At 44.9% G+C, this 12,462-nt stretch overlaps 1 protein-coding gene across 2 annotated transcripts in view; it reads right to left on the bottom strand.

Annotated features, from left to right (window-relative positions):
• Positions 1-11,909, bottom strand: part of NUAK1 (NUAK family kinase 1) — a 136,936-nt gene extending 125,027 nt beyond the window's left edge. For both annotated transcript variants that reach the window (XR_012251194.1, XM_073651587.1), the window contains exon 1: positions 11,038-11,909. Coding sequence is in view for 1 of the 2 variants with exons in the window: in XM_073651587.1 (XP_073507688.1) it covers positions 11,038-11,316 (279 nt within the window). In the remaining variant the exon portion in view is untranslated. The remainder of the gene's footprint in view (positions 1-11,037) is intronic.
• Positions 11,910-12,462: the final 553 nt, after the last annotated feature.

Genomic DNA, 12,462 nt, shown 5'->3' with positions numbered 1-12,462 from the left:
TGAATATCATTGAACATCTGTGGGATCATTTGAAGAGGGCTGTCCATGCTCGGCGACCATCAAACTTAACTGAACTGGAATTGTTTTGTAAAGAGGAATGGTCAAAAATACCTTCATCCAGGATCCAGGAACTCATTAAAAGCTACAGGAAGCGACTAGAGGCTGTTATTTTTGCAAAAAGAGGATCTACTAAATATTAATGTCACTTTTCTGGTGAGGTGCCCATACTTATGCACCTGTCAAATTTTGTTTGAATGCAGATTGCACATTTTCTGTTAGTACAATAAACCTCATTTCAAGGCAGAAACATTACTGTGTCCAACAGTTATTACATATATCAAACTGAAATAGCTGTTGCAAAAACACCAATTTTTATAAAACATTAAGCTTAAGATTAATAGGGGTGCCCAAACTTTTTCATATGACTGTATATATATATATATATATATATATATATATATATATATATACAGTATATATGTATTTCCTGTTTGGAATGGAGAAGTACACTCAGGATATCTGCTCTAAAGTGAAGAGATTTCATGAATTTACTAGTAAAATTCTAAAACTTCTTCGGCCAGAGAATGGAAGACAAAAGCCCTAAATTGGGAACTGAGGTATAATTGCTTCAGTCACCGGCTCTGGACTCTGGATTAGATATGACTGTACCACTGGCAGCATGCATCTGTTTTCATGTCATTTCTGGCTTGGGGAAAACTAAAAATAAAAAAATATATAGATCTGAAAAAAGTCACAGATCATTTCTGCAGTTCCACCATGTCTGCTGGAAACGGGCCTACCTTTCATCACACAAAATCTATTCTAAGTGTTACAAGTATTTAATGCCGGTGAATAACATAAAGAATTGTAATACTTGGAATGAGAATGTTTATATATTAAATCACTTGTATTTCACCTATAACAATAGCTGAGGTCGCATATTTTCTCTGTGACATCATACAAATTATGGAATGTATAATATCCAAGTAAAGCTACTGCCAGCCTATTTGAAATGTTATAGTACGTGTTATCTCGCAAAAGGATTAGAGCTGGGTAACACTACATTTTAATACATTATAGTACACCTCATAGACTAGGATATATGAGACTGTGTTCCCTTTATTTGCAAATTGAGCAACTTTCCGTTGTACAGAACTGAATGTTAGTCTAGACTAGTGCTCTGACAGGAGTCAATGTATCCGGTTCTATTCTAATTGGCATTTCACATGGCAAATCAGCAACTCTACAAAACTGTTGAGCGACAGTCTCTGTATACTATATAGTAGCTATACACATCAGGAGACAAATTGGAAACCAAGTAACTTGGCCTTGGCTTTGGTTTCCATGGACTAATCCAGCCCTTTGACGATTAATTAGACTGTACTTTGTGAGGCTAAAGAACTAAAAAGTGATGTTTTCCATTACAATAATGGGTATAATATTAAAAAGAGTTTTATAGATTAATGATTAAGTAAAGTATTCTAATAAGTCATATAAATATCTCTTCTGGCATCAGTGAAGTAGTGTCTGCTAAAATCTTAAGGTAGCCATACATATCAGATAGCTATCATCCAACAGCTATCCCACCTCACCCAACATACAATAGGCTAAGCATACATGTGTTCTATATTGCGAGAGGGGAGAAACCTTGTGACAGACCCCTCTGGTGGCGGATTATCGTCTTTGGGATTAGGAATTGAAAGTTAATATGTTTGATCTCTGGTTCTACCTTGACAACATACAGTACAGACCAAAAGTTTGGACACACCTTCTCATTTAAAGATTTTTCTGTATTTTCATGACTATGAAAATTGTACATTCACACTGAAGGCATCAAAACTATGAATTAACACGTGGAATTATATACTTAAAGAAGTGTGAAACAACTGAAAATATGTCTTATATTCTAGGTTCTTCAAAGTAGCCACCTTTTGTTTTGATGACTGCTTTGCACACTCTTGCACACTATACTTTTTTGTTAAGTATATAATTCCACATGTGTTAATTCATAGTTTTGATGCCTTCAGTGTGAATGTATAATTTTCATAGTCAAGAAAATACAGAAAAATCTTTAAATGAGAAGGTGTGTCCAAACTTTTGGTCTGTACTGTATGTAAGGGGAAACATGGGATACCCCATACACATTAGATGGTCTACAGGTCCGGCCAAGTGGCTAAGCAGAAATCTAATCTAATCTGTATTTACAGTTTAAGGGGATATTCAAGTAAAAGTAAATTATCACTAATTTACACAATGTGTGATAACTTCTAGATCACTTAGAGGTCCATCGTCTGGTGATTAGTTGAGTTCTCAGTGGACTCACACTGATCTAGAAGTAATGATCATTCCTGTGGATAGGTGATACCATCTTACTGGAATATCCCTTTAAAGGGTGTAGCAAAGCCAGGTAGGTTAGGGTTAAATCCTAGTTTACAGGCTCTGATTAGGTACACCTGGCTGACTCTGCATATAACCAGTCTAAGTGTTCACCTTAGTCAGTCTGCTGAGGGAAGCTGACCAGAGTGGATTGTAATGAAGCTTTAGAGAAAGACAAACCAGAATCTGAGAAGAGTTTGCACAGGCAGCGTGCACCAAACTGCAAGTATCAGTGCTTGCTATGGACAAGAGTCATTGTGCTTGAGCGAACTGAGACTAGCTCAGTCGAGTGTGAGTAGCCAGGGTCTATTTTGTTTAGTTAGTGCCTGGGCAAGGCTAGGGATTTTGTGTTTATGGCTTTGTTTTGGTACTGTGCAACCAGTGGAAATAAACGTCATATTGTTTTGACCCAAGAATCCAGTGCCTGTGTGAACGCTACCTAATGCCTACCTGACAGCGTGAATCCCACCAATGGTTTATACCAAGCAAAGAAGTTGTCTCTATCCACAGAATAGGTGATAACTCAATAATTGCTGCAGATTTCACTGACTGGTCCCCAAGAGACCCTGAGAACGGTACTCTTAAAACTGCATCTGAATGGAGTGGAGGTCAAGCCGGCAATAGCGCTATGAATAGGGTATAACTTCTAGTCTTGGTACAAGCCCTTTAAGCCTTAGCTGAAATATAACAAATACCATTACATGGAAATTTAGCCTTAGACTTAACCACCAGATCAGTTTTGGATTAGGAATAGAGTTGAGTGAACGTGCATGGATAACGTGTTATCCGAGCATGCGCGGTCTTATCCGAGTATTTTTGGCGTTCTCGGCTAATATGTTTGCCTCCCAGTGGTTGCATGTTTTCCAGCAGTAGACAGACACAACACATGCGGGGATTGACTGTTTGTTAGCCAATCCTCGCATGTGTTGTTTTTGTCTACCGCCGAAAAACATGCAGCCACAGGGAGGCAAACATATTAGTCCAGAGGTCCCCAACCGCCGGTCCGCGGACTAGGACCGGGCCGTTGGGGTTTTTCAGCCGGTCCGCGGCGCCGCTGACCAGGGCCGGCGTCAGCACCCGGGCAAATGCCGGGGCTCTGAGCAGGCAGAGGGGCCCACTGGCGTTCACGCACCCCGCTGGGCTATGGGCGGAGGAGAGCGGTGTCAGCGCCCGCCCTTCTCCGCCGCTTGCTCAGGGCCCCGGCAGCCCGATACTTACCTCTCCCCGTGCCTCCGCAGATCAGCTGTCTTCCTGCTCTGCGCTCCCTGTGACGTCTCAGGTCAGAGGGCGCGGTGACGTCTTTACACCGCGCCCTCCCCTGAGCCGTCACAGGGAGCGCTGAGCGGGAAGAAACGACAACGCTGGAGTTCGGAGCCGAGCAGCGAGCGGCGGGCAGCAGGTAGCAGGTGAGGTGAAGGGAGGTGAGTATTTGATTTTTTTTTTTTTTTTAATGTATGGAGGCATGGGGCAGTATAAAGAGGGGAGGGGGGGCATCCTGCTTGGGGCATTATAAAGAGGAGGGGTGACAGCCTGCATGGGGCATTATAAGGTGGGGAACAGCCTGCATGGGGCATTATAAAGAGGGGGGGATTCCTGCTTGGGGCATTATAATGAGGAGGGGTGACAGCCTGCATGGGGCATTATAAGGTGGGGACCAGCCTGCATGGGGCATTATAAGGTGGGGAACAGCCTGCACGGGGCATTATAAAGAGAGGGGGGGGACATCCTGCATGGGGCATTATAAAGAGGAGGGGTGACAGCCTGCATGGGGCAGTATAAAGAGGAGGGGTGACAGCCTGCATGGGGCAGTATAAAGAGGAGGGGTGACAGCCTGCATGGGGCAGTATAAAGAGGAGGGGTGACAGCCTGCATGGGGCATTATAAAGAGGGGGGGTGACAGCCTGCATGGGGCAGTATAAAGAGGAGGGGTGACAGCCTGCATGGGGCATTATAAAGAGGGGGGGCAACCTGTATGGGGCATTATGTGGGGGGTAACAGCCTGCATGGAGCATTAAAAGGGGGGGGCCTGTATGGGGCATTATGTGGGGGGGAACAGCCTGCATGGAGCATTATAAGGGGGGGGGCAGCCTGTATGGGGCATTATGTGGGGGTAACAGCCTGCATGGAGCATTAAAAGGGAGGGGCCTGTATGGGGCATTATGTGGGGGGTAACAGCCTGCATGGAGCATTATAAGGGGGGGACAGCCTGTATGGGGCATTATGTGGGGGGTAACAGCCTGCATGCAGCATTATATGGGGACCGGTATCCTGTATGGAGCGTTATATGGGGGCCAGTATCCTGTATGGAGCGTTATATGGGGGCCAGTATTCTGTATGGAGCCTTATATGGGGGCCAGTATTCCGTATGGGGTCTTATATGGGGGCCAGTATTCCGTATGGGGCCTTATATGGGGGCAAGTATTCCGTATGGGGCCTTATATGGGGGCAAGTATTCCGTATGGGGCCTTATATGGGGGCAAGTATTCCGTATGGGGCCTTATATGGGGGCCAGTATTCCGTATGAAGCGTTATATGGGGGCCAGTATTCCGTATGGGCGTTATATGGGGACCAGTATTCCGTATGGAGCCTTATATGGGGGCCACTATTCTGTGTGGACCGATTCACCGGTTTCTGAGCTATTGTAGAATTTACAATAGATATCACTCATGAAGTGAAATCTTTGCATTGTACTATATATATATATATTTCTCCGCCGTATCTCTGCATCATGAATCGTGGTATGTGTTAAAGGGGCCCACTGAGACTCTTTCGCCCGGGGCCCAGAAAAACCTGGAGCCGGCCCTGCCGCTGACAGCTAGCTCCGCGGCCCTGCGCCTGGTCAGAACTCGCTCTGTGTGGATTTATAATGTTTTCTGCCATAGCCGTGACAGCTCGCAGCTCCCGGCAGAGAACATTATGCAGGACGGGGTGGGGCGTCGGGCGGGTCTTAGTGACGCAGCCCTCCACAGCACAGCATGGTACCTGTTGTACGTCACGGGGCGGGTCTTAGTGACGCGGCCCTCCTGCACAGCATGGTGTGTTCCTGACGGGGTGGGGCGGCAGGCTCTCCTCACTGACACGCCCCCGGCAGAACATGTTATGTGGGGCGTGCTGGGGCAGCAGACTGGCTTCAGTGACGCGGCTCCCGGTACCGGTGTTCAGTGTGTAGCGCTGCTAAGCAGCAGCGCTGTATACACTGACGCTCAATGTACAATGCTGCTACTTAGCAGCGCTGTACACCGAGGTCCCGCCAGCATCCTCCCCATACAGCTCCACCCCTCCATAACCCCACCCCCATATGACCAAAGCCCCGCCCCCACCGGGCCATGGAAAACTGGTCTTGCTTAAAGCCGGTCCCTGGTGCAAAAAAGGTTGGGGACCTCTGTATTAGTCGAACAAGCTGAAAATACTCGGATACGACTGAGCATGCTCGGATAACACGTTAACTGAGCACATTCGCTCAACACTAATTAGGATTCCAAAATCATAGTGCCATCATGCCAAAACTGCTTGTATAACTTGTTCTCCGCCATGACCAAGAGGTCTGTCAAGACGAGAGGCCTACTTGTCTGTCTATGATGTCTATATGTTCAATACACTTATGGACAGCGGTTTTTCGTTCTGGTGCACAATAGGTATAAGAAAACAGATCAATATTTCCTATGGCTAGCTCTTATCTGGAATTTAGAATTATAGTTAATACATGATGGTCCATGGAATGCTCTCTCCTTGCTAAGAATGCTCATATATACTTCTGCTTATCATCTGTTACATTAAGGAATCCTTCACCCCTTTGGAGTTATCAGACCTCTAATATGGCATACAGGTTATAGAAATGTGAATCTATACATACCAGGTATGGCCCATATTACAGGTCTGATTGCAGAGAAATCTCTTTTTATTCAATCCATTTTTCTAGGCTTGGTGATCGGGGAATGCCAAGAAATGCCCGCCTATATGCTTAATTTAAATATTCCCCCCTCCCCTGCACGTCAAAGGGCCCTGCAGGGGCAATGTGCATTACTAACAAGTTGTTTTCATGAAAATTGGTGCATCTATAATGATTTTATAACATTTAATATACTTAGATCTTACCTGCGTTTTCAGTCATAGGGGCATGCTTGTCATATTAAGTCATGGGCAGGCGCAGCAATCACTCAATGCTGGCGCCGCCCATGTATTTGAATCCTGCTCCCGGCAAGCGCTGATATTGTGGGGTGCAGGCGCACTTGTATATGTCCGGCCACCTGTGCAGTGAGGCTGTGTAATTACCAGCTTCACTGCAACATAGCGCATGCGCAGTGAAGCTGATAATCACACAGCCTCACTGCGCATGCGCGGGGAATAGAGCGTCATAGCGCAGTGCAGCTGCAAATTACACAGCTTCACTGCGCATGCGCTATGACGCGCTATGTTCCCGGCGCATGCGCAGTGAAGCTGGTAATCACACAGCCTCACTGTGCAGGCGGCCGGGTGCAGGATTCAAATACATGGGTGGCGCCAGCAGCGAGGGACTGCTGCGCCCGCCCATGACTGAATATAACAAGCACGCCCCTATGACTGAAAACGCAGGTAGGATCTAAGTATATTAAACGTTATAAAATAATTATGTCTCCAACAATTTTCATGAAAACAGCTCGTTAGTGATGCACATTGCATCACTAACAACGCTATGGGGGCAGTCTAGAGGGCAGCTAGGACGTGACAGGTTCCCTTTAAGTGATTGCCCCCATAACAAAATGTGACATTTTAATAGATCAGATGGGTAGACCAATGGTACTATGGCCCACTATAAAGTTCTGAAAAAACAGGTCAATGTTCTTCATTTTTGGTCTACTCCATGTCACTAATGAGCACTGGACTGATGTTCAGCACTGGACTGATGTTCAGCACATCAGTAGAGGTCCCAGATTAGGTCTCTATGAATAAAATGTTATGATCGCCTTCAGTGAAAATGCTGTTTCTGTTACCAGAAGGATTCTGTGTGTACATCATTTCAGGCCAAGTAGGTCAGTCAAAAAATCCCAGCATTGTCTACAAAGCACATGCTCTGTATCAGATGCTGAATCCATATTTACGATAGGTTTCTCTTCTTGACGAATATCATAACTACACAGTCTCACACTGCTATTCAATGCAATACCTCTGGCAGAAAACGTCATGTTGCTATAACAACAGGCCAGCTTCGTAATTTGCTTAGGCATTAAAATGCCTCATGCTCTTGATGCGCAGAGCCAGTTGTCTTTCTGACTACAACTAGAAGCTGTATGCATAGCAGCTACTGAAAAAGTGAGGAAGCTATCTACAATATCATGCAATGCAGATACTTCAGTAATGGATAAGGGTGTCCGATAAAAGTAAACTGCATTGGTGTGGAAGGGTGCAGACCACACTTGAGTTGGCCATACACTTTAGATTGCAGTCGGCCCACAGCGCCCATGTGTTCTAAATAGGTAAAAGGGAATCAGCTGCTGCCAAATACATTTGGCGTTGACTTATCATCCTGAAGAATGAAAGGATCAGGCACCTTGAAATCTAACTGCCTGATCCTTCTCTCCACTGACTTCTATTGCCAAATTAAATTCAGAAGGCCTCCATACCCACTGAATAATCATATGGTGCTGCTGAAATCAGGTGAATTAATACAATATTATTCTAATGACCACATTTATACCTATATAACAGTTGGCAATGATGTACCAGGCTTTTTTCACTATGATGTAATCATACATGTAGTGACTTCAATATAAATCCTTGACATTACTGGTGATGAAGATAGACACCAGAGCACAATGGGCTCAGAGCGCCAAAGCTGTCTAGTTTTCTACCAATGTCTATGAAAGTTCTGGTGACTATAAAATGTGTCCCATTTGTTCATTTTTGCTTGAAAGACTACAGTATTTTGTCCATTATGCCATAGTGTAGCTTGAAGCTCATGGGTAGGGATAAGCGGACCCATGGATGGAAGTTCGGGTTCTGGTAACCGACTCGAACGGTATTTCAAAGTTCGGTTCGGGTACCAGAACTGTACCCAAACTTAAACCAGAATCTGAACCCCATTGAAAACAATGGGGACCCAAACCTTGCTGGAAAAAAATCTATCTTTCCCCCAGAATTTTGAACATTGCAACGGACTTCCGGGAGAAGTCCGTGGTCGTTGTTTAGTACCGACACTAACTGTCCGGTACAAACACCGAACTTTGATGTTCGGGTTCGCTTATCTCTACTCATGGATCTAGGTTAGAGATGAGCAAACCCGAACTGAAAAGTTTGGTGTTCTTACGAGACACTGAGTGTCCAGTACTAAACACCGAACACTGACTTCTCCCCAAAGTCCGTTTTAATGTTCAGAATTCCAGGGGAAGTCTGAGGACAAGAGAGAGAGATTTTTCCTACTCCAATATTCGGGTCCCCATTGCTTTCAATGGGGTTCGGGTTCTGGTTCAAGTTCGGGTACAGTTCTGGTACCCAAACCGAACTTTGGACTAAAGTTGGGGTCGAGCACCAGAACCCAAACTTCCACAGGTCTGCTCATCCCTAGTCTTGGTGTAAAGTTTGCACCAGACCCTCAACTACTTATAGTAGCCTTGTCATCCAAAGTGGCATTGGGTTATTTGGTTCCCCATACACATATCAGAGCATGGGAGTGAATTTGACTTCTAATGCTTCACCATTTGTATGTATACAAGCCAACATACACGTAGAAGGCAACTATTCCTAGTAAACAGTCTAACCATTCCTTCTGTTATCTGCACTAGGAAAATGAGTGTCGGCATGTAATTGGTTTCCTATGCGCAATAAGACCATTTACTATTTTCTAGTTTTTTTTATGCACCTGCCATTGGTGTGTGGCCCTGGTGGCATATGAGAAGTGCTGATTTTCAATTATATCTGTCTTTCTTATTTTTGGGTTTGGAATTGTGACCTGTCAATCTGAGATCAGTTTTGAGATTTATATTACAGCTGAAATGCTTTTTCATTTATTAATAAGCTTATCCCACAAATGATAATTTCTGTAAATATACCCTAAGGACGTCTTATTGGGATGGGGGTGTCTCTGCTAAAAAGACTTATCAGCCAAAGTTGGGAGCTACTAACAAACAGCAACTCTGAAAACCATTCATGTACCATAGTCTTACTTTACTGGAATATATTGACAACTATTTGATGTGGGGCTTAAAAGTTTGACCAACCCCAATTTCCATCTTGAGTTGTCCTCATGAGAAAGCCCTTATAATTTACTCCAGACTTCCCTTTTAATGCGAAAGTAAATCTAAATGTCATTGAAAGCGAATACACACTATATGTTATTAAACAGATCTCATACGTAATGAGGCTGGTGTACTTACTGTGAACATCCATGTCACAATGACCTTATAATCCTCATATTAAGAAGAGCATTTCATGAGTCCAGCTAGAGGTGCACTTAAAAAAGTTCTAATTTTAATAGGCAGGGAAACAATTATAAATACAGCCAATCTGACACGGACTTTCAAAGTGAGTACACCAGTCTCATCAGTTCTGAAAAGATCTACTTATTAATGTATTGAGGTAGTATTGTCAAATTTGGTGACAGATCCGCTTTAACTACTTCTGATAAGCGGATTACAATGGAGTGAATGTTATATCAACAGGATTTAATAGGTCATATCGTGCATGTTTGGCTGCATCACAGGCCACATATTTAGAAGATTATCTCAAAATACACTTAACATGCCCCCGTTCTCCAATCATCCCTTCAGGCATGCGGGAGGCTAAGTGACAGACGACAGACGTCACTGCAAATATCTCCCTTAGATGCTTTCACCTGACACCCCCTTGGCTTGTTCCTGTTTTGCATCTACATTATATCCTTGGCATTATACCCATCGCCTGACTGGGGGCAGCAGCCACACTCCTGCGTACTGCTCTGCCTGAAGCCCGATCGGGTCCAAAGGTTAGATAAACTGTCATGAGACCTCACAGTGCTTCCTGTGATGGAAAATGCTGCGCAGGATACAGAACCAGGTCCACAAGGGAATCAGGGTCACCTCCTATACCCGTTACTCCTTACATACACTGCTCAACTTCTCACCAGTCAAAACCTCTGCTTGACATCAGTGAATAGAATCTTGTCCATGTCCAGAGCTGTTTATTATTATTTATTATTTATTTTAGAGCTTGCTACAATTGTATCCAGTTTAGGCAATATATTTTGTACATTACACAGTGAATATAATGTTTTCTACACAGTAACAAATCATCAGGGTATAGACGTGTGCGGCTGCTTTACACGTTACCGTCCGGTTATAAATAATGGCGTTCCCATTCAATGACAGCAAGCAGAACCATGCAAATGAATAGGACTTGAGACACAAAGATATGGAGCTGTGTGATCCGAGTGTATCAGAAAATTGCAGAACTCGTCATCATACAGTTACATGACACTGGAAAACCCCGATTTACAGGGATATTCCTGAAAAAGCGAAAGTGTCTGATCAGCCTTTAAAGGTGGCGGTGTACGACTGTGTTGGTAGGCAGATGTGGAACATGCAGGTGTGAGCCACAATGGCAGTTTCCTAGCCTCGGCCGCTATAAGATGATCCGGTGTCGTGGATACAATCATCATCGTCGCGATTACCATTAGACAAGTTCAGATATAAGTTATAGGATACACTTACCACTCGGCCAGAAAACCTTTCTATCGCCCTCTTGACTTTGCCATAGGTGCCTTTGCCCAGGGTCTCCAGCAGCTCGTACCGGTGCTTCAGGTTATGCTTGTGATGGTGCCTCTTGACCCCATGTTGTTTGGGTGCCAGCTGTGGGGCGCCTTCCTCCTCAGAAGGTGAATGGGATGGGGAGGACAGGTTCATCTGCTCCACCATGCCCACAGTGCCCTTGTCTGGCCCCTTGTCATCATCGCTGGCCTCCAGTCGGTCCACCTCAGCATCTCCATCCATGTCTCTAGGAGTTCACTACAGACTGGTCAGAGTGTGTGGCTACCGCAGCTGCGCCTTTGGCACATGGACTATAAAGTGGTCAGCAGCCCCCCATGATGTGGCCAGGTGGCAGGCTGATGAGATCAGGGTCACTGGTGAATGGCAGGGCTGCCCATGCCCAGGCGAGCTGTGCCCTGACTACAGTTGGAGGTACAGCTCGCTGATGTGCCCGGCTCTTCCCATTCACTCAGTACAATGCCCGGGGAGCGGAGATGGGGAGCCGTGGCCCTGAGGCGGGCAGTGCCTGCTGCCAGGATGCTGATTCACCTCTCCTAATGCCATGTTCCTCTGCTGTCCTTTCTCTCGCCTGTGTGATGCTCACGGGCAGCAGTTACCAGGCTGATGTGAGAGGCCCTTTTCATCCCCTGTTCTCTCCTCTTGTGTGAGGGAAAGCCCATGTGGGTGGAGTAGGCCGTCCTCCTCCTTCTCCCTCACATTCCAGTCAGAGCTGAAGCAGGGAGTCGGGGTCAGCGAGCAGAGCACAAGCCGACAGCACGGCAGGAGCTGAGGGGGAATGTGCACCACTGCTGTGCCACACTCAGAGAGTCCTCCATCTAGCCTGCTCCAAATACTAGCGCCCCATCACTATAGCACCATGTTCCGTATGTGGGGACTATTTTACCTCAGTATTAAGCCAGAACTAGGAGTGGGTAGAAAATACAAAAGTGGTTCACATGTTTCTATTATACTTTTCCTCCACTCCTGGTTTTGCCTTACACGTACTGAGGTAAAATACTGACCAAATACTCAATGTGTGACTGTTGTCTTAATGCTATACTTTCATATAAGGGTGTGTTCACACTGCACCTTTTTCTGGTAGTCAAAAATCTCATTGTTTTTTTCACCAGCATTTTTTGTTAACATTTTTCAACATTGGTGTTTTTCTGACGTTTTATTGTCATCCATTAAACAATTTGCTGAAAAGCTTCAAAAAGGGCGTCTTTTTAGCCTTCCCATTGACTTATATTGTAAGCATCTTCCTAGCAGAAAACGCCTGCACAATAGATATGTCACTTCTTGTAAACATTTGTTCGTGTTTATTAAAGAATAAAAAATTGAAAGCAGTATTCCCATTTCCAAGATCCTAAAATACCTAAAATTAGAAAT

This window comes from Phyllobates terribilis, unplaced genomic scaffold (assembly GCF_046119375.1).
Source record: "Phyllobates terribilis strain yellow unplaced genomic scaffold, ASM4611937v1 Scaffold_11__3_contigs__length_659146591, whole genome shotgun sequence".
NCBI lineage: Eukaryota > Metazoa > Chordata > Amphibia > Anura > Dendrobatidae > Phyllobates > Phyllobates terribilis.
The sequence above is the reverse complement of the archived record's forward strand: the minus strand, read 5'-3'. Positions and strand labels throughout refer to the sequence as shown.